This window comes from Aythya fuligula, chromosome 29 (genome assembly GCF_009819795.1).
Source record: "Aythya fuligula isolate bAytFul2 chromosome 29, bAytFul2.pri, whole genome shotgun sequence".
Lineage (NCBI taxonomy): Eukaryota > Metazoa > Chordata > Aves > Anseriformes > Anatidae > Aythya > Aythya fuligula.
Genome location: NC_045587.1, coordinates 2,801,893 through 2,824,650, shown reverse-complemented (window position 1 = coordinate 2,824,650; position 22,758 = coordinate 2,801,893). Strand labels below are relative to the sequence as shown.

Genomic DNA, 22,758 nt, shown 5'->3' with positions numbered 1-22,758 from the left:
ATTGCTAATTGTTTCCAAGATACAGTTTCCAAAGTACAGAGTCAACGATATTACTGAGTACAAATACCAAGTTAGAGTCATGACCAGATATCTCATCGTCTCATAAGCCATTGCTACAACACACAGTACCATAATGATCTGAAACCAGGGCCCGGAGAGGATAAACAACATGACACAGAGCAAATACGGAAAATAATGTACTATAATACTCAATTTGGAAAACAGGCACAGCAGAGTTGAGATTAAAGCAATCAGCATTATGACAAGTGACTATTAAGCAGGTCTAATACGTACACCAATTTTAGTTTAACACACTCTGGTCAGATCTGCCGTTATCTCAACCTTTCGAGCCCCACGTTGGGCGCCAAAAAGACTGTCATGGTTTAACCCGGCCGGCAGCTAAACACCACGCAGACGTTCACTCACCCTCCCCCTCCCTCTCTGGGACAGGGGAGAGAAATGGAAAGTGAAGCCCGTGAGTTGAGATAAAGACAGTTTAATAAGACAGGAAAATAACAATAACAATAATAACAATAACAATAATAACAATAACAATAATAACAATACAATGGTGATAATAGTACTACTACTAATAATATGTACAAACAAGTGATGCACAATGCAATTGCTCACCACCTGCTGACCAATGCCCAGCCTAACCCCGAGCAGTCCGGCCCCCTCCCCCCGGCTAGCCACCCCTATATATTGTTTAGCATGACGTCAGATGGTATGGAATACCCCTTTGGCTAGTTTGGGTCACCTGTCCTGGGTCTGTCCCCTCCCAGCTCTTACTGCACCCCCAGCCTGCCTGTTGGCAGGACAGAGCAAAAGGCTGAGATGTCCTTGGCTTGGTATAAGCACTGCTCTGCAACAATTAAAACATCGGGGTGTTATCAGCACTCTTCTCATCCTAAGCCAAAACACAGCATTCCACCAGCTACTAGGAAGAAAATTAATTCTGTTCTAACTGAAACCAGGACACCCCGCTTCCCCACTGCCCGGCTCCCCGGGCATGACGCGAAGCCCCAGTGGGCTGAGGCTGCCCTTGCTCACCGACCTCCGATCCTCGGGAGGCCGGGGCTGCCAGCGGCTGGCGGCCCTTTCCGCTGGTTTTAATTTAAATCCTCCGCTGCCGCCCAATTAGGGAGCGCATGGCCGCTGCCCCGGAAGCACAGGGGGTGGCCCGGGGCTGGGAGGCGCTGCCGGGAACCGCGGCCATGTGGGGCCGGAGAGGTGAGTGGGGAGAGCCCGGGGGAGTCGCAGAGGGCTCGGTGCTTTCCCCCGGATCTGAGTGGGGCTGTGCCAGGGGTTGGGCCCGGGCCCTTGCTGGTAGCGTTGTGGGGCCGCATGGTGTGGGGTGGGCTCCTTTGGGGCAGCCGCTGGGCCCCCAAGGGAAAAGGAGGGAGTGGGAAGGCCACATGGCCGGGTTGTCCCCCTGGTGCTGCCCCAAGGCATGGGGTCTGCTGTGGTGGGGAGCCTTCGAGGTGGCGAGGAGTTGTGTTTGGCCTTAGGAGCGTGGCGATGCAAGTTATGTGGCTAACATACTTCTGTCAACGTGGTGGTTTGTTGTGTTGGTTAATAAATACACACTACAAATGTGGAGAGCCTCTTTGAATCCCGGTGATATCCCCATCAAACTGTGGTGGCTCCCAGGCATGATGTTCAGCCTCAGTGCTGAGCCCTTCAGGTCATTAACGCAACAAAATATGACAAGGGTCTGAAGTTTAAAGCTATCTTTCCATGCTGCACATGGAGAAAATGGTCATTTCTCAAAAGGTGTACACTGATGTCAAATCTGGGATGATCCCCTAATCAGTTGTGTATCTCAGCTGTGTGCAAGCACAGGCGTCAGATTTTCTTGAAAAGTGCTTGAATAGAGTAAAGCATTAATGTTTAGGTATACTTTTGATCCAGTTGAAAATTAACTTTTTCTGTGCAAGTACAGAGACATAGAGGCACTGTCTGCAGTTGGGTTGGCTTATGTCATGAAACAAGTATTCTGCAGAATAGTGTTTGCATTTAGAGTTTGGTGGTTTTAATTCTGCTTTTAGTTACTTACCTATTGTCCTTTAAAAAGGTACAACAGGGAAGAGAATTTGAAGGTAATAATACATATTTTGTTGTCATTTGCTTGAAATTTTTAAAATTACGTATGTGACTTTTCTGGTACGTAGAGTTACTTAATCCCATGTCTTGATAGGTTGCCATCAGTAGCACAAAATCTGCAGTTGTTACTGATGTCTGTACAAAAAGTTTTGAATGTCTGTTAGTGAATTAGGTCAGTTAGGTTAGTTAATCTCTTGATTGTTGGAATTACGTGTTAAATCTGGATATAATGAGCTTAAGTTGACCTTTTGTGTCCATAAATATGGTGTTACAAGAAATCTTGATTTGTTGCGCCACAAATACTTGTTTTCTTTTATGCAAATACATAATGCATGCTTTTTAATACTTTGCAGATAGGAACATTGACCTTCATCCTGAAGAAGACATCACTTCCTTGATACTTTGACATAGTCCCCTGGAAATGAAGCAAGATTCTACTAGAAATGCTGCTTACACGGTGGACTGTGAAGATTATGTGCATGTGATAAAATTCAATCCATTTGATAGTGGAGATGCATGTTCCCTCACTGCATATGGTGGCAATAACTATGTAGTTGTAGGGACATGTAGATTTCAGGTTAGTTTTTGTTTATTGCTTTTATTAGTTGCTTCATGAAACTGACAGCATGTCTTCTGACAAAGTCACTTTCCTGCTTCTTTCCTTCCCCATTTTGCCAGGAAGTGTTTTACTCCTTTATTACATTATGACTTTGGGATATTTGGTCTTAAAGAGAAAAAAATGTATATATAAATACATATTGGTATTAGCATCCTGCTGGTGTAAAGTTCTTTTTGAGTAGGTGTCGTGGTTTAACCCGGCTGGCAGCTAAACACCACGCAGCCGTTCGCTCACCCTCCCCCCTCCCTCTCTGGGACGGGGGAGAGAAATGGAAAGTGAAGCCCGTGAGTTGAGATAAAGACAGTTTAATAAGACAGGAAAATAATAATAATAATAATAATAATAATAATACAATGATGATAATAGTACTACTAATAATAATATGTACAAACAAGTGATGCACAATGCAATTGCTCACCACCCGCTGACCGATGCCCAGCTTAACCCCGAGCAGTCCGGCCCCCTCCCCCCGGCTAGCCACCCCTATATATTGTTTAGCATGACGTCAGATGGTATGGAATACCCCTTTGGCTAGTTCGGGTCACCTGTCCTGGGTCTGTCCCCTCCCAGCTCTTACTGCACCCCCAGCCTGCCTGTTGGCAGGACAGAGCAAAAGTCTGAGGTGTCCTTGGCTTGGTATAAGCACTGCTCTGCAACAATGAAAACATCGGGGTGTTATCAGCACTCTTCTCATTCTAAGCCAAAACACAGCATTCCACCAGCTACTAGGAAGAAAATTAATTCTGTTCTAACTGAAACCAGGACAGTAGGCTGCAATGAAAACAGGAGTGCTCTACTGGAAGAGTAATCCCAGTTCAGTATTTCTTGCAAATGTTTGTGACTACTACCTGGGAACTTAAGCAAGTAGCTTTGGAAATATGTAACTTAACATTTGCTGTATGGTGTTTTATTTTTTTAAGGCTTTCAGGTAGCTATCAAAGCAGCAAAGATTTCAAACACCCGGAGTAGAAAGGAATAATTAAAATTTCCAAAGTAAGTTTAGAGACATTTATTTCAAGGAAGAACAGTGGCAAATAATAACTTAATATACATCTGCTTTCTAGGTTATTTTTTTTACATCTCTCTGACAGACTGTTAGAAACAGTAAAATGTGGTTTTTTTACCTTGACATTATTTCCAGTCACCATATCGTGAAAATTTTTAAAAAGTAAGATAGCATACTGTGTATATTTATATGTAATACTTTTTTTTTTTTAATTGAGACACTTTTTTTTTTTTTTTTTTTCCCCTGGATGCTTGAAAATTGATAGTAGAACACTCTCATCTTTGGAATCTATTTTTACTTTTTTTTTTTTCTTGAGCTCACTTCTCTGTTACATGGTACTATTTTTATACTTTACTATCTAATATAGAAAACAGTATAACTGGTCTTTATTATTCCCCAAAATCTTACTGTTGGAAATTTTCTGAAAATCACCTAGGTCCTTCCTAGCTTCTACATTATGCAGAGTGTATACAGAGAGATTTTTTTCCTTAAAGCAGAATTGTGCCATAGAGAACATTTCATCAAAATAGCCTTCATTCATTTTGAGGTACTACGCAGGATGTTTTGAGAACTTTTTGGAGATCAGTTGATTCATTAAGTCCACAATCCCAGCAATTGTTTCAGATTTGTCACCATCCAGTTCCCTCACCATTGGGAAGAATAGCCAAGGTAGTAATTTTGGTCATGTTAAATGATGAAGGGTACCTTTCTACCTGCTACTGTTCTTCCGGAACAACCAGGTTGTTCTAGCATTTTTCCATAAAGTAAAACCAACTGGGAGAGAAGGTAGCCTACATGGCCTCCTTGCTTTTGTTCCCATTATTTCACATTGCAGTGTGTGCTTATCATGCTGTTGTCAGTGGTTCTGGTTGTATCTATGCCGATATTGAGCCCAAAGAATGGGCTCAGCATGTTCCTCTGGCAAATCTTCTTTTTGTGCAATGTAGGTTTGGTTTTGTGCTATGTTGACTTTGGTTTGAAACTGCAATCATTTCATGGATTTTTACTTACTTACATATTTCAAGTAAATACTTTCTTTATCGCAGCAGACACATCTAACTTTCAATTTCATATCAATCTGACTTATTAGAAGTCATCAACCTGTTATTCTGAATTAGCTAACTACAGTATTTCTGTAGGAAGAGGATGCAGAAGTGGAAGGCATGCAATATAAGACACTACGAACATTTTGTCATGGAATCAGAGTTGATGCCATAGCAAGGAGTCCAGAAACTAGACTTGATGCTTTACCTCCCCAGATAAGGTATTTCGAATAAATTACTATAATGAGTCCTTGTCTCATATCTGTTTTCTCTAAGTCCTTAGTATTGAACTAACTTTAATGCTTACAGCTGAAATCTAACTCTGAAGAAATTGTTGTTGGAAGTCTGTGAACACCATTGGAACAACAGTTCCAATTCTTAGTCATCCTTATATATTTTGTTCTGCTTCCTGAGCCCCTTACTCTTTCCTCCCCACAGTAGATTCACAGTAGACACTAGATTTTTTAATTTTAATTGACCTGTAATCTAGTTAGTCTTTTTGTTGTATGTATCTGTATAATGTGTATGTATCATTGTAAGAATGATACTAGTATCATGGCCTGCTTTGTAAAATTACACGTGATGTTCTCCATAGTATGGGCTATGTTTAGGAGTAAGTCGGATGCTATTTGTGAGACCTGTCAAGTCTAGAAAAATGGTCAATTATTAAATATGCACTTAACATGAATTCAGATGTTCTCAATTGCTTGTAAGCCTCTTCAAAACTATACTGGTTGTTTACTGCTGCATATTTTTACAGTCTTTTGTTTAAAATAAACTGGAGACTGGTTAATAAATTAATCCCTAGGTAATTTAAAACACTGATGGTGAGGGTTCTGTTTTTTCTATCAGCCACTTCCTCCAAGGTAAATTCTATGGCAGTTATAAGAGAGATTTCAGGTAATTCATAGTTGATTCAGATTTAGCTTTGTCAAATGTTTTGTATTACTTTCCATTAAAAAGTATTCTTGGCACTTGATACACCATATTTTATAGGCAAGTTCCAATTATAACTCTGAATGCTTGATGCCAAAGCAGAAAAATTAGAATATACGTTTGATTGAAAATCTAAATTTCCTTTTGCATGTCATTTTGCAGGTTTAAAATGGGGTGAAACTCTTGATTGATCTGGTTTGGTTTGTTCTTTTATCTGTTTATTTTTATTTTTTAACATTTAAAAAAAAAATAAATTGTAGTGCTACCTGACAGAAGGGCTTTTCTTTTTCTGTTGAGTGTAGGTTTTGTACAGCAGCTTCTGATAGGAAGTTAAGGCTATTTACTTCAGACCTGCAGGACAAGAATGAACATAAGGTAAGGGTAACTGAGCTGATATTGAATATTTCTTTAGTCTCTAGTGGAGTCTAATCTTTCACTGAGCTTGTGCTTCACTTTTTTTAATGTACAGTATGATGTAGAACACTAAACTCTGGCAGACCCATCATCTCTAGCAAAGATCAGTGTATTGAATATACCTTTATATCTTTAAACTGGGCATAACTAATTATCAGCTATATTATATTTTGATTTAAAAGTATTTATGTAACAGCCAAATTGACAAAAAGTAAGTAGAGGTTTATTTGTGGTCTAAAACATGGTCTAAAAATATTCTACAGGTGAATTTGAAGTACTGTGTTGGAAAAGGTTCCTTTACATAGAGACCTGTAAAATACTATGTGGTATTGTTTATTAGACTTGTCTATATGGAGAGCAAATTTAATGCTTTGTCTCTTTCCTGGGGGAACAGGAAAGTTGCAATGAAACCATTTTGTACAGTAGAAGATTTAAAGAAAGAATATTGAATTTTGTACTTAGCTGCAGACAGTTATATAAAACATGGCCATGGGCCAGTACTTGTTTATGTCTAAAATACAAAGAAAGGGAATGACTCCTTCAAATATATCTTCGCTTCCTGTTCTTTCAGTGTAGTGTTCTTTCACCAGTGATGTAAGAGCTGTTGGGTCTAAGAGATTTCTGTTGTTTGTAAGGCATTCTTGTCTTTGTAACTCCTATGTCATTTGGGTATGTACATATTCTTCAAAATTTTGCCTTTGAAACAATACCCCAGTCCAAATATTAATATTAATTAGATGTTCGTTTGAATTTGTTTTGTTGAGGTTTCAGACAAGAACAAGCAAAGCTAATCAATGCTGAAAAATCAGGGGTGAGGGTTCCTTCTTTAGTGCTTTGGAATATGATAATGCCTCCGAGAGTTGTGTATTCAATATGAAGGGGAAAAGAACTGGCTTTCCTTTGTGGTTTGGCAGTATGTATTAGTAAGACAATATTTGTCATACAGAAAGTAAATTAATTGCAGATGTCACTCTTGGACAAATAATAATGGAGTGAGTAAAGCTATATACAAGTAAAAATGGACATTACTAAAAAATAAAAAGTATTTCAATTTCAGAAAAGATGTTCTATGTTACTTCATGCATGCACCTTCCCATTTTTTCCTTCTTTCATGCTTGGTCCATCACCTTGTATGGCTTTGTCAGCCAGGAAGTAGGATAACTGACATGGTTGCAAAGAGCTTGGCTGGCACTTCTAGCAAAATATTTCTAGAAATTGTTAACGTTGTTTGCTTGTAAGTTGATGTGTGTCACTCCTTAACCAAAGTTACCATTTTATATAATATCTGTCAGTATTATGATATTGTAGACAAGCAGCTTTGATGGTGTGAGTTAATCTTTTAACTTTTTTAGCAGAATATAAAGTTACTTTACTCATTACATATGTCTGTTTTAATTCGAGAAATTTATAGAATTGTCTGTAAGCACGCGGAAGAAAGAGAATAGGTAGAGTCATTAATAACAGTATAGACAATGGAATGGTTAATTAGTGGAAATAATCAAACACATAGAAGAACCTGGTACTACAGGCTCTAAATTCAGCTGTCTAGTGTCTCTCTCTTTTTTTTTGGATTAACAATGGGCCTGATGGACTGTCTGCTAGAATCAGTGACAAGTTTCTTCATTTCAGCATGGTTCAAGGCATGAATGAGTGTTTTTTTCCTTGTGTAATGAATATGAAAGCTTTAATTATTGGGTGTTAACGACCAACAATTCTTTGTGTTTTTGCCAAAAATTGTGAAAAAGTGACAGCTGTGATAGTTCATAGCCTTCATACCTCTTTTTGTCTCCTGTCTCTTATCATCTGGTCTTTAGCTGAAGGTGTTCTTTTATACATTCTGGAGCAGACTTCATGTCTATACTAGCTTTCAGACTGTTGCACATTGATTTAGGACTCCTTCCAGACTAACGCTAGGAATTCTCAATGGGATATGCTGTTTTCCTCAATAGGAACCCATTGCTTCCAGTTAAATACATATGATAAATATTCAGCATTACAACTTCACACAAATGCATTTTTGATGCATTATGAACTTAAAATTTTTTAAAAATAGAAGTTTAAATAAGCAAGTTTATTCTAATGAAGAATTATATTAGGCTGTTTATTACTGAATTATAATAAGATTACAAAAAAAAAAAACACACTTAAAATAATCATTTTGAATATACCTGATGAGACAGTTATTTTGTAGTTTACTGTCAATGCACAATCAATATTAAAACCAGAGAAGCAAAGGAGGCAACGCAGTAGCACAGTCTGTGCTACTATTCTATTCTATTCTGAAAAAATGCTGTTTTTTCAAAATAGAATTTCTGTGATGGGTTATTGTTTTTCCCAGGTCTAATAAGTTGTTTTTTTTTCTGCTATGTGACCAACACAAATTAAACTTTAAAACATGTATTTCTAATTTAGCGGAATATATTACACAGTAGCTTTGTCTGGGTGCCTACAAATAAATTTAAAATGCCACACTTATATTTCTATTAAGATAGCAATTATTTTTCATACAAAAAGATTCTTTGGAGAACTGCTTCTTCTACCCTTAGGACTTCTTTCTAACACAAACTGTGCTGACCTGCAGTTACAAGCTTCTACTGCAAAAGTATGTCAATTACGTAACACATCTGAAAAAAAAATATGACAAGTTGTGAGTGTAATGATCATAGAGGATGTATTAATACAAGAGGCGATACAACTGTGTGGCCAGATGAAGCTACAATAGATGGTTTATTTTTGATGCAACAGAATACTAAAGACCATTTGGGGCTTATGCTATGCAAATGAGAAGTTTCGGCTTCAGTTTAGCAATGAAGTTATTAGCACTGTTTATGCCAATTTCACCACTGGAACTTAGTCTAAGAACTTCATCAAGGGTATACTGAGACTGAGGAAGAAGTAAAAATTCCTGTTTTTCCTGGATCGGGCTTGCTCTTAAAATGATCAGAAAACAGCCTAAAATGTGGATTATTACCTAATAGTGAGAATCTCATTAGTGAAAAGGAATAGTGTGCTTATGTTGGGGGATTGGACTAGATGATCTTTCAAGGTCCCTTCCAATCCCTAACATTACGTGATTCTTTGGTAAAAATGTCTTTAAGCACGTTCCAGGCTTTTGTTTGTTTGTTTGATTTTGTGTGTGTGTTTTTTTTGTTGCTTTAACAAAAAGTGGAGAAAATACTTTCTCCAGGTAGTCATCATAGTTTCTTATACTTGGATGATCATTGAGCTATATACTTCTTGTGATTGAAAAAAAAAATAACACCTGACTCCCATCTAAAGTATTTGGAAATCTCAGAGGTTCACAAATATTCTATGAGCTATGCCGAGTTAATTTTAAACAGTTTAATAGAATGGTTTCTTAGTATTAGTCAATCAAAACCTCAGAAAAATTATTTCATGAACCTAAGGTTGAATACATAATGAACACATGGAAGACTTTGATCCATTGTACAGTGCACACTTTACACGTGAGGTTTCAAGAGAGGTACAAAATGTGCAAAAAACTGAGGGAAGTATGTCATTACAGTCAAAATGTAATCTCTGAACATTTTGTCTTTTATATTAAACAATTAGTATGTGTTGCTTCTGCAGGGATAGACAGAGTAATCTTACTCTGTTTTCCCAGTGGAAAAACTGTCTTGATGTAATTATCAACAAGGAACTTCAAGCATACTGAGTTTTCCATTACTTTGTCAACACAACTAATCCAAAATTTATGGGCTGGATCAAGCCCAGAACAAGAAACAAAAGGTAAAGTACAGTTGATGGATCTTCGTGAAGTTTTTTCTTGTTCTCAGGTTTTCATTTGGAAATGAATTGTGGCTTTCTTCTCCTGCTTCAGATTTTGCTTAATAAAAAGCATATTTCATCAAAACTGTGTATGTAAAATGAGGCAGAATATTTGAATTCTGAATGCTGAAAATTTTCAAAAGACTTGCGTTTCTGTCTAAAGAATTTGGCATCATCTTAGGATGTATTAGTTCTAGTAAAATCCACAAGGTTTTATTGAAATTATGGGCTGTTGGGGGAAAAAAATAACTTGGCTGCAGAAAGTGGTTCTGTATTGAACTGATGTATTGAACATTCATAACTTTTTAGAGGGGCAGCTTCATTATTGTGCATGGTTTACAGAGTTATTTTTTTCTTTTTGATCAGTTGCATAGCTCGTACTGAGGAACAAACACAGAGAACAGTATTTTGTTCTCTCAGAAAGCTGAGAAGTGATTGTTTTCATTCAACCTGTTTTTTCCTTGCCATCTCTTCATGTCATGCCATTCTCCAGTGGATATTTTTGTGTCCTTTTTATGATACTTTGGGCAAAACAATAGCATCTATGCCTAGTGACTTATTCAGTGAGAGTAAAGAGGATGAAACAGTAATAGATCCAGCATCTACATATGGACTTCAAATAATTGACTTCAAATTTTAAGTGATTTAAGTAATTATAATTGATTTTTTTGGCATAAAGACCATAGTGAGAGAAAACACACATGAATCCTCAGATTGAACAAACTGATACTTACTAGCTACAGATTTTCTAATGAGATCAGAGATGATGTACTCATACCTAACAAACATGTGAATGAATTTGAATCATAACATCATAGAATGGCCTGGATTGAAAAGGATCTTAAAGATCATGTAGTTTCAACCCCCCTGCTCTGGGCAGGGTTGAAAAAGTATTTCAGCAGGGTTGAAAGTACTTCAGACTCAGCCTAAATGAGATGAGTTTTGCCTGCTTGCTTAATGCTGAATGTGCATTTGATCTTTAATTTAGATGTTTGAAGATATTGTAAAGCTTAAAAGATTGCTGATATCTGTAGATGAGTACAAAACACTTAACGGAATTGAGAAGAAAATGGTGTTGTGATTTTATGGCTAAGACAGCTGAAAAGCCTTCCGAATATGTAAAAAATATCCTTTTAACTTTTACTAAAAACTGTGATTCTGCTTCTCATTCAGAGAAGCTATGTTACTAAGTTGGTTTTCATTATAGATAAATTATTCTCAGTACTTTGAAATAAAAATGTCATGATTAATAAATTTCAGCTGAGGACAATTACATAGTAATAGTTTCCTTTGAAATGACTTCATGCTTTCTGATACAACTGTGAATGTTTGCTTTTGACTGCTAGTTCATATATACATTCACACCATGGGTAATTATATCCTATTATTTGAAAATGGATGATCTATTACTTTCACAGTGTGCACTATACCCAATTTTCCTTACTCTTTAGTACAAGAGTATATAAAGCAAAGAGCATAAAGTATTATGTTAGTTTCTCTCAAATGTTTAACAGAAACTGTGATTAACTGCTGTGATATTGTGTGGCCTGCTTGTTTTTCACGTGCTGTTGTTCCTCACTTTTAGTTTTCATGAAGCCTTCAGCATGCATTGTTACTTGTTTCATTGAGACTTTTTTTACTTTTTATTCTAAAGGTAGTCTTTTGGTCCTTTGCCATCTCTGGTGGATATCTGCTCTTGAGGAATTTATATATTGACTGCTTGGGAAAGGGAATATACTGGACAAGTGATTGGCTTATTGCTCCTTCAGGAAAAAAAACCCTCTTGCTGCTTGCAGGAATTCCTATTAAAAACTCTTGTTTAGAGATGAGTTACTTATGAATAATTGGAGTTCTTTAAAATATGTAAATTATGTGTACATTGACTTCCTGCTGATTTTCCTCTTTCTTTCTGAGATTTATTATCTTCTACCTTCAAAATTCAGTGGTTGAAAAAGAATAAGAAGTTGTGGTGTGATCCACTTACAAGAGCATCAAGCTGACCTCTGTGGTAATGACAAGGAGCAGTGGGGTTCTGTTCATCTACAGTGTAAATATACACAAGTGTTAGAGGTTTTAAATATCTCCAGTTTTATTAATGAATATTTTTCCCTTCCATGTAGAAATGACAACTTTATTGTACACTCAAATCTTTCATTGAGTGGTTCTGTTGAATATATTGTTGACTAATGGTGGAACAGTCTGCTCAAAGTTAAAAATATTTCTTTTTTTCTGGTTGACAGACATTTCATGGCCACTCAGGTTACATTAATGATCTGGTGTTTTCTCCCAAAGAAGGTCAAGAAGTTGCAAGTGTAAGTGATGATCACACTTGCAGGTATGCATTTTGCTCAAAATATCATTGAAATATCATAGAGGGCTGAGCAATCACCAACAATATGAAGTTTACAAGAGAAGTGCCAGATTCTGCACCTGGGAAGGGACAACCTTGGATGTATGTACAGACTGGGGGACAAAAGGCTGAAGGGCAGCTCTGCAGAAAGGAATTTGGTAAATGACAGGGAGGGCCAAGCACATCCTGAGGTGCATCAAGCACAGCACTGCTAGCTAGTCAAGGGAAGTGATTGTGCTGCTATACTCTGCACTGATGCAGCATCATGTTCAGTATACTGTGTTCAATTTTGGGCACCATATAATAAGAGTCATACAATTGTTAGAGAGTATCCAAAGGAAGGCTACAAAGATGGTGAAGGGTCCAGACGGCAAGACAGGAGGAACAGCTGAGGTCCCTTGGTTTGTTCAGCTCCGAGCAGAGCAGGCTTGGGGGGGGGGCCTCATGGTGGCCTGCAGCTCCCTCACGAGGGGAGTGGAGGGGCAGGCTCTGAGCTCTGCTCTCTGGGGACAGTAACAGGACCCGAGGGAACGGCATGGAGCTGGGACAGGGGAGGGTCAGGCTGGGTGTTGGGAAAAGGTTCTGCACCCAGAGGGTGGTCGGGCACTGGGACAGGCTCCCCAAGGCAGTGGTCATGGCACCAAGCTTGCTGGAGTTCAAGTGTTTGCATAATGCTGTCAGACACATGGTCTGATTTTTACATAGTTCTTTGTGGGGTCAGGAATTAGATTCGATGATCCTCGTGGGTGTCTTCCAAGTCAACATATTCCATGATTATGTACACTGTCAATTTCCCCAGGTGGGACAGAAATAAAAAAAAGATCTCCAAGAATAGGAGACATAAGACATGATGTACAGCTCTGAGTTGTACAGACTCTGTCCATCCATTCTATCTTCAGATGAGTCAAGTTTAAAACCAGTATACTCATGTGAAATTGTTTGCTTACCTGAACTTATTAGCCTTACTGGGAGATGCAATTATATAGCCTAAGGACAGTATCATACTGATACAGTGATACCAGCAGCTTATAATACCATGATCATAGCCATTCCAAACCGATATATTTAATTGTTTGCAACTGGAAAGAAAAGGCAAACACAAATCACAATTGTTAAGGTTGAAAAAGACCTCCAAGATCATCCGGTCTGACCATCCCCCTACCACCAACGTCACCCACTCAATCATTTCCCTAAGCACCACGTCCAACATGTCCTTGAACACCCCCAGGGACGGTGACACCACCACCTCCCTAGACAACCCATTCCAATGCCTGACTGCTCTTTCTGAGAAGAAATGTTTTATAATTTCCAACCTGAACCTCCCATGGCACAATTTGAAGCCATTCCCTCTGATACCATCACTACTCATCTGAGAGAAGAGGCCGACTCCCAGCTCCCCACACCTTCCTTTCAGGTAGTTACAGAGAGCAATATTGTCTACCCTTAGCCTCCTCTTTTCCAGACTAAACAACCCCAGTTCCCTCAGCCACTGCTCATAGGACTTGTGTTCCAGGCCCTTCACCAGCTTAGTATGCTAAAAAGCACTGTTTTGTAGTGCACAAGTTTGTTTTTCCTTGGCAAAATGTCCCCCATCTTACACTTCTAATAGTGCTTGTGAATCTATAAAGCTGTTGGTCTTCATCTTTACAGTGCAGCTCACAGCTGGAGAAGGCAGCACGGCAGCTGTGCAGGCTTAGCAAGCCATTGCAATAGGGGAAGAGGCTTATGAGAAAGCATCATCATTGACTTTTCTTGGTATAGCTGTGATAGTTTAAAATTTGTCTCAGTTAAGGAACTGTTTTAGTTTTTCTCTGATTATATGAATTATATATTTGCTCTTTGAAGTTATGACCATATTGATTGCTATATAAACGACCATTTAATGTTCAGGGGAAGAAAAAAAGTGCTATAAGAACAAAGGAAAAGATCTTGTGTTTGAAGCTATCTGGTAAGAGAGAAAGAAATAGCTGTTAGGATGATTATTCTGTGTATGAGATTTTGTAAAGGGCAGAACATCAACTGGTGTAAATCACAGTCTAGTAGCATTAGTAGAGCTACTCTGTCTTACGTGAATTGAAAATCTAAAAGGCCTGTGATTTTTCAAAACCCCTAGGGAACTCAAAAATAGTACTTTGACCAGCAGGCAGATTTTCCACAGCTGCCTTGTCTCTATTTCCAACAAAATCATTCGGAATGAGTAGTAAAAATGTGTATGACTTACTCCTAGCTTGTTCCAATTTATTCTCTATTCTTGATTTTTTTTTTCATTAGATCTAAACTAATGTTGGGTTTATTCAGCAAAGAGGTATTTGAATATGTAGCATGTTTTGTTTATTTTATGAAATGCTCAGTGTTTCTGAGATAAGAGGACTGTTTTAAAAACAATAGTCTGATACTAAAGGAAAAGGAACTACAAATGATTTAATTAGTGTGTGCTATCAGGAGTTAATAACTGAAAGACAGTTATGCAGTAAACCATAAAATCAATGGTTCAAAGCCATGTGAAGTAAGCAGGATTTTTTTTGGCTACTTGAGTTCTTGTTTTTTGCCTTTATGCATGTGGAGCATGAAGACTTTTTTTTACTGAACTTAAAGGTTAAACTTTCAAAACGAATGGAAAATGCATTCCCTCAGACTTACCAAAATTATTCTTTACTTACTGTGTAATTTGCCTTGGCAGTAATGTAAGAAGAGGAATAATTTTTCAGTCTGTACTCAGTTTCTACTCAGAAATTTTTCTCAGGATACATCATCTGTTAATACCTTTGGAATGAAGTAGTAGAACAATTAGCACAAGAGCAAGGAGTTTCAAGTGTGTCAGTGTTGTTCTGTTAGAGTTCCACCTCTGTGTCTTGATATAATTAATACTGTGCCTCAGTATGTATATCATACAGAGAGACAAACGAGTTCAGATCTTCCCTCCTCTTCACTCCGGTAAGTTTAGCAGAAATACAAAAGGAACACAAGTTTTCAATTTTAATGCATTAAAAATCTTGCCATGAGCAGCTGCAACAGTTACATCTCATGGCTGGCTTTGTTTTTTTTTTGTTGTTGGAAGACAGTGTTAAGTCAGATACCAGTTGAGAAGAGGCTGTGGTGATGCCTTCAGCGTTCTTACCTTTAAATTGTTAGTTCAGGAGTTCATGTTGCTTTTACATGTAACTTTCTTGGTCTTGTTGGTCTCACAAGACCAGCTGCAAAGTAGAACTGATTATTTAAGACTGTTTAAAAATACTAGAGCATCAGAATAATTGCAGTTGTTTTCTGTGCCATGTAGTCGTAAATTGAAGGGCATTCATTGACAAGAGGTGTTGGTTTATAAATATGATGTACACTTTAAAATTATCATGATTCTCTGCATTGACAATCTCAAAACTAATATAACCTTAGAAAGTATCTTTTTTTTTGAAAGAATACACCTTTGCAGTATTTATCAACCCCACCATGTTACAGTTATTCACAACTGTATGTATATACAAGATCAAAATTCCCACAGCTGTAAAAATTACAAAATAAATAAATAAAAGATTAGAAGTTGCAACAAAGTTGATTGAAAAATTCAAACCCCGTGTTCTATATATTGTGCGTTACCTTCTCAAGGATGGCTAGATTCCAAGATGGATGAAGCAGTTCACAAGCCTATGGTTTACTTATGTATTTGGCAGGCTATTGCAAATTTTGAATTTTGCTTATTCTATATTTTAAAGTATAATCTAGAGTAAACTAATGAAGAACTTGAGGGATAATTCCTGTATTTCACTTTTTTAAGCATTTCATAATTGTTTTACTCTTTCATTAAGAACAGAAAGAAATATATTTTTTTAATTTGATAGCAAAATTGTAAAGAAAATGGTTAAAAATGCTGGTAGAGGAAATAGCTAAAATAACTACTGTTAAATTATTAATTGCAGTAAAGAAAAATGTGAATCAGTTTTATCGATGAGTCATATGTGTTAATGTGGAGCACAGTTAAAGTAAAATATAAAGAATCATAGAACAGCTCGGATTGGAAGGGAACACCAGCTAACTCCAACATTTCTTCCATGGGCAAGGAAGCCACCCACCATATCAGGTTGCCAAGGGCCTCATTCAACCTGGCCTTGAACAGCTGCAGGGATAGGGCATCCACAGCTTCTCTGGGCAGCCTTTTCCAGTGCCTCACCACCCCCTGAGTGAAGAATTGTCTCACTGAGCAAAAAATTGCTCTCCATCTTTTTGATAAGCCCCCTTTAAGTATTGAAAAATTGCAATGAGGTCACGCCAGAGCTCTTTCAGCCTTTCTTCGTAGGAGAGGCGCTCCAGCCCTCTGATCAACTTCATGGCCCTCCTATGGACCCATTCACACAGACCCACATCCTTCTTGTGCTGGGGGCTCCAGACTTGGACACAGTGCTCCAGGTAGCATCTCTCAAGGGCAGAGTAGAGGGGGACAATTACCTCCCTCGGCCTGCTTTGATACAGCCCAGGATACAGTTGGCCTTCTGGGCTGCAAGCACGTGCTGCTGGCTCATGTTGAGCGTTTCATCTACTTCCAGGTCCTTCTCTGCAGGGCTGCTCTCAGTGAGATCTTCTCCCAGTGTTTACTTATGTCTGGGATTACCCTGACCCAGGTGCAGCACCTTGCACTTGGACTTAGGTTCACATGGGCCCACTTTGCAAGCTTGTTCAGGTGTCCAGGCTTGTCAGTCACTGTCAAGTCCAGTTTTTGTTGCACATACCACAAATATCAGTCCATCAGGAGGTTAGTTTTAGTCTCTATACAGAGATTCCTGGGGAAAGGTTTGATATCACTGGAAAATAAATATAACTAAAGTCACAACCTTTATTATATTGTTTGTAGTTTAGTTATTTGGTTTTGTTTCTTTTTTCTACCTATAGCGTGTTTGTTTCCATGGTACTCTTATGTCTTTGTTATTTTGCATAGGTATTTCACTAGACAGTAGACAAGAAAAGTCAGTGATAAATTATTTGTTATTTTTTGTTGGTTTTATTGGTTATTTGGTGTCCTTCCTTCCTTCCTTCCTTCCTTCCTTCCTTCCTTCCTTCCTTCCTTCCTTTCCTGTGTTTTCAGTGCTTGTTGCATTTGTGTCTTACTTTGTTAGACCAATTCAGTCTCTGGCCATATTGTGAAGTTGCCTTTCTCACTTATTCCTGCCTTAAATTTATATTTCATTTGTATCTTCTCATTTTGTGCTGTCAACTATAGATTTTTTTTTAATAAAGTATTTTATTCCATGTTCTGTGTTCATCAGTTTGTTGTGATAGAATTCCGCAGTATTTCTGCATACAAGAAATATGATAGCAAAATAGTTATCCTTTTTGAGCTATGCTGATAGTGTTTATCAAGCTAGCTGTGCATTTTAATTGATGAAAATAAGTTGGAGTCTTGAATTATTTTTAGGAGTCTAGCTTGTGGCTTTGCATGTTTTTTATATGCATCCCTGTGTGTCCCCCCAAAGACTTACATGATACTTCTTATACCTCACAGTCAAAACCAAAATATTAACCATCAATTTTGGTTATGCTTTTGGTTATACAATTGCTATGCAAGTATGTCTACTGGAGAAACAAAGAAACTTTAAGGATATTTAAGTTAAATTTTAAAAAGAAAAGGAAAACACAAACAAACAAAAAACACACAAAAAAATTGTTGGTCATTTATAAGAGTAGGTCAGACAGTTCAAGGATAGCCAATCCCGCTTTGTGGTGAGGTATTAGATGGTATTAGATGTCACAGAAAGATACTAGATGTTCTGTGCCCCAACCCCACTCACAAAGATTGCTGGAAACCTTATGTTAAAATATTTTTTTATTTTTTTTTTACTTCCATTGTCTGAAGATTTGAGAAATGCCTTAAAGTTACAATATGGTTTTGTTCTTATACTATTCTTTTTGATGACGTTTATTCATTTATAATTTGGTTTTGCTCTCTAGCTAGAATTATTCATTATTCAGAAAGTTAGAATGTACAATAAGGGTAATCTCTATTGCCACAAAACAGGTTTTCAGATGTTCCAATGAATACTTTGGCAATTTTAATAAAAGTCCATTTCGTGGTAAAATTGCTGCACATATGCCGCATGTCATCATGCACATTCATGTATACTACATAAAATATAGTTGTTCCAACATAGTTTGAATAGCTCCGTGCTTTGAGATAACTGCAGTTATTTTGTTTAATCACAGAATGTGAGTGATAAGAGGAATATACTAATATTTCAAGAGTTTCTCTTGAATGACATTTGTAGCTATCTCTAACTTTGTATTAGTTTAAATAGTTGTTAATTACACTTTGGGAAATAATAAATAAATAAATAAAAGTGGTGTGAGAGGCGGGAAAACAGTGCATTCCCAAGGTAGATAAAACACTAGAAACTGTAATGTAGAGATCTTGTTCGTAAGATACACATATGTGAATTCAGCTTAAAGGTCTAAATTCAGGCTTCTCTCATGTTGCAGAAGGGACAGTGAAACCTCTGCACACTGTCAAAATAGCACAGAACCAATAACAAGGATGTCTAATGGATGTTGCAGGGGAGACGTTTGGTTCTTTGTGATTTTTTTTTTCATAGATGGTTGTACTTTTGGCTTTTAGAGAACTTACCCAGTTAAGTTAATCTGTATTGCTTTCTTTTCCTACTTCATGCATTCAGTGTATCTTTAGATATATCTTGAAATTAGGGAGCTTATACTGGACTCACAGGAAAAAACAGGAGCTGCAATCCAGGTGAGATGTTAGTGTCCAAGATGTGTGACTTCTTTTAAAGGTACAGCACCCTACTGCAAAAATGCTTGTGAAGGCTTCCCACGTGCAAGAGCAAGAAGTTGGAGATGGAACTAGCTTTGTCCTCGTTCTTGATCAAGTCCTTCAGGAAGTAGCCTAAGACCTTCGGAGGCTGGGATTATCAGTCTCAGAGGCAAGCTCTATTGTTACTGCCGTTCTGGAGATTTAGTTCACACTGCCATTTGTCATAGAACTGTGAATAGTCTGCTTCCTTCCAAATGAATTTTTAGTCAGAGGTGTATGGGGAAGAGCACTGTATGTTTTTGTTGCTTATGATTGTTTGCTTCCCTTGTAAGCTTTTCCATTTGTTTATCTTTTATGGCCCTTTTCCAAGGAGGTAGAAGCAATACGAATGCACAGCCAGGTGAAATACTTGTTGTTTGCTGCACAGGTGAGTGAAAGATATGAAAAGTTGGTAAGGAGGCCCTAGAAATTCTTCCAGACGTGGTGTGCTGTTCGCAATGAACCTTGGGGATTTTGAAGTGGCATCTGTGTTGCGTCTTTCAGTGATACGCACAAAGGATGGCACTGAAGGCTTCTTTTGTTGAAGCTTATTGCTCAGGCCTGTAGCAAGTGGATAAGAACATACCTGTGCACGCATCTAAAGACTTCCGTGGCTTGACTAACTTCTTCATAGAAGACAAAAGTCGTGGCTAGTTTATCAGGGTAAACTGATGGAATACATCAGCCTCTGAAATTAGTATGACATTGAACTCTTTGCTGACACTGTGGCTCAGAAAAGACCTGTACTTTCTACTAAATCTTTACAGAAATAGCTTACTGCTTTTATCTTTCAAGCAGAAAACCCTTTTTCGTAGACTTTGTTGGCATTGCGAGGGTACATGAAGAGAATTCTGCAGAGAGGGGTGTGATTTAAAAGGCTAAGAGAACACCCTGAGTGTGTCGGCTTGCTTTCTCAATTGCTAACATATCCAATCAAAGCATAGGAACTGAATCAAGAAAGGAGGGGTTGCACATCTTCCGATTATGGCATTCTCCAAATGTACGTAGTGTCTTGTTCTAGTTGGACCTACAGAGCAGCCTCTGGCAGACCACTGCCATTGCAGAGCATCACCTTGCTGAAGAAGCGCTATTGAAGTCACTAAGCATTTGCAAGTAACAGTGACAAACTGGTAAGAGATTGCTGTTTGCTTGTGTTAACCTTGCCTGCCTGGGAGATTGATTGCCCTCCCCAGCTGGAGAACCAGGAGGGACATCAAGGAGGCCAGAAGGGGGTTATTCAGGGGACCACACAGGGAAGGGGAAGCAACAGCCAGGTGAGGGGTGATTCCCTTTAAATAACTTTATTTGCTTCTTGGCTCTTGAGTCAAAACACCCATAGCTACATTGCAGGACCAGCAACATGCCTGCTCCGGCTGCTCCAGCCAGAGCCACACTGTGATATCATCGTGGTGACACTGGGTCGTCATGGTGACGTTTGAGCTTCCCCCACCAGAACCCCCAGACAGTCCGTTGAGCCTCACTTGCTCACTGGCAGGACCAAAAGGAACCTCTCGCAGAAATGGCTGCAGATGGAAACTCGAGTGACAACGAGATAAATGACATTAAACAGGAGCCACTTCCAGAAGACATGTCGTACATTTTTGCTCCAGATGAGCTGTTTGAGTCTTCGGACTCAATCTTCAGTTACAATCATCTGGCCAAGCTTTTAGTTAGAAATGATGCTGCTACTATCTTGAAAGAGCTGGAAGCGAGTTTTCCTAGAATAAGATAATTCAGTTGGAAGGGACCTTCAAAGATCGAGTCCAAATGTCTGACCTCTTCAGGGCTAAACAAAAGTTAAAGCATATTCTTGAGGGCATTGCCCAAATGCCTCTGGAACACAGGAAGGCACAGGGCACAGGAAGATAAGGGAACACAGGAAGGCACAGGGCAGGGAAGATAAGGGCAGGGCAGGGAAGGGCAGGGCAGGCAAGGCAAGGCAAGGCAATTCTGAAGCAGATAACAATTTCAGCTCCAGAAACAGAAATAAACAGCAGACACAAATGCAGAATCATTAGAACTACTTCACTTTGACTGTATCAAACTGTCCTCAGTTTCTTAACCAAGACTTACATTCCCTTTTATAACTATGGAACTAAAAGTGCATTCAAAATGAAGGCACTTCTGATACTAAGAAAATTGCTCCTTGGGGAAAGTTAAATCTGATGAAAGTCACAGGTAAAGTAATCATTTTGGTTCAGAAGACAACCCAGAAACCCACCAGGCCCATATAATAAGCATGCTCAGGATGAAGATCTCTCATCAAACAGCAATCCCCAAACTACAACCTCAGCAGCAAATTAAACCAATTGGGCCCAAGTTCTTTAGACATGAAGCTCCTGCCAAGTTCATCCTCTCTCACACCATCTCAGTCCAGGCAGACTTAACCAGCCACGAATGCCCAATCCCCCAAAAGTCAGGTTAAACAGTCTGGCAGTAAGCTACAAAGGACCACAACTTCAAGGAATCAATTATTACCAAGGAGAGCAGGACATACCGGTGTAGGCCAAGGAAAGAGCTGACCATTAGTAGAGCAGTGAAGAGAGCACCACCTACGCTCACCAGCCATGAAAACTGCTAAGCAGTGGAATGCTCAGACCAAACACTCCCAAAGCCTCTGATACCTGACCAGTAACGGTCACTGGTGGCCAGTAGTTAACAGTAGCAACGCATAACACACAGGGGGGCATGTAAGGAGGTCTCAGCCTACCCCCAAACACAATGAACTCTCAATGCCAGGAGTGACAATACCTCTCTTGTCAAAAGAGCGAGCGAGTCAAGGCCAATATCGTGCACAAAGGCTTGCTCAGAAAGATCATTTGAGTAGGCCTGCAGGAAAAGGAGACTTACTTTGTGTCCTGGTTTCAGTTAGGACAGAGTTAATTTTCTTCCTAGTAGCTGGTAGAATGCTATGTTTTGGCTTAGGATGAGAAGAGTGCTGTCCTAACTGAAACCAGGACACTTTCTTATATATTTGTCAAGCAGAAGGGATGGATTTGTAGTAGGGTAATGACTTCATCGAAGTCTGCAGCTTCGGCGGACTTCCAAATCCCCATTTTCTCCATGAACTCATCTTGCAGCTTTCTCATCTGCTCTGGTCCTCAGTGTTCTGGTGACTGAAATGCAGAAACATAGACAATATTTTGAGACAGTAAAGATGGGATTCTCTTGATTTCACCGTTGCTCTGGTAAAATGTAAACAAACAAGCAAACAAGAGACACACTGAAACGAATTGATTTTTCTTTAAATACCAAATCAGAAGTCCTTGTCATGACCACTGCATTCCACATTTTTATCATTCTGCACGTTGAAACTAACTACTTAAAAGCATGATCTGTAGAGAAACTTTTTCATAGACTGAAAGCTAGTCTGACAAAAACTAATGTGCGATGTTTGTTCCACACAGGAGGGAAGTTTACTCCAGTTACTTCTTGTCTGGAAAAGTGAAAACAATCAACACCTTTCTCTAAGCTGTTTTCACTCTGTTCATGTAGAACTCTAACTGACAGTGTTCAAAAAAAAAAACTATTCCATTTTAAGTCTCTTCCTAAGGTGTATACATTTTATTACCCTGTTTTTGCATGCAGCACTTTCATTTCCTGCATTATGATCTAACAGCTCAAGGAGGTAAGAACTGTTTCAAGAGAAATACCCAAATACCAGGTAGCTCCAACTCTTGCTTTTTAGAAAAAACTCTGCCCATTGTT

General features: G+C 38.6%; 1 protein-coding gene across 3 annotated transcripts; it reads left to right on the top strand.

Moving 5' to 3' along the window:
* The first annotated feature begins 973 nt into the window (after positions 1 to 973).
* On the top strand, positions 974 to 21,952 carry LOC116499945 (nucleoporin Nup37-like). Of its 3 annotated transcripts, XR_004254258.1 has the most exons (8): positions 974 to 1,233; positions 2,460 to 2,683; positions 4,871 to 4,995; positions 6,013 to 6,085; positions 12,154 to 12,248; positions 18,723 to 18,797; positions 19,382 to 19,438; positions 20,072 to 21,952. XR_004254258.1 is itself a non-coding variant. In XM_032204808.1 (7 exons), the coding sequence occupies exons 2-7, from the start codon at positions 2,528 to 2,530 to the stop codon at positions 19,386 to 19,388; spliced, it is 531 nt and encodes a 176-aa protein (XP_032060699.1). In that variant the 5' UTR covers positions 974 to 1,233; positions 2,460 to 2,527; the 3' UTR covers positions 19,389 to 19,546. The 3 variants fall into 3 exon arrangements, 2 of the variants coding, with proteins under 2 accessions (XP_032060699.1, XP_032060700.1); XM_032204808.1 differs by lacking the exon at positions 20,072 to 21,952 and having other exon boundaries at positions 19,382 to 19,546; XM_032204809.1 differs by lacking the exons at positions 12,154 to 12,248; positions 19,382 to 19,438; positions 20,072 to 21,952.
* Positions 21,953 to 22,758: the final 806 nt, after the last annotated feature.

Bases quoted from the DNA above. Each gene is read 5' to 3' on its own strand.
- LOC116499945 (XM_032204808.1), top strand. From the start codon at position 2,528: ATGAAGCAAGATTCTACTAGAAATGCTGCTTACACGGTGGACTGTGAA. The intron at 2,684-4,870 runs GTTAGTTTTTGT...GTATTTCTGTAG, and splicing joins TAGGGACATGTAGATTTCAG to GAAGAGGATGCAGAAGTGGA. The intron at 6,086-12,153 runs GTAAGGGTAACT...TCTGGTTGACAG, and splicing joins AGGACAAGAATGAACATAAG to ACATTTCATGGCCACTCAGG.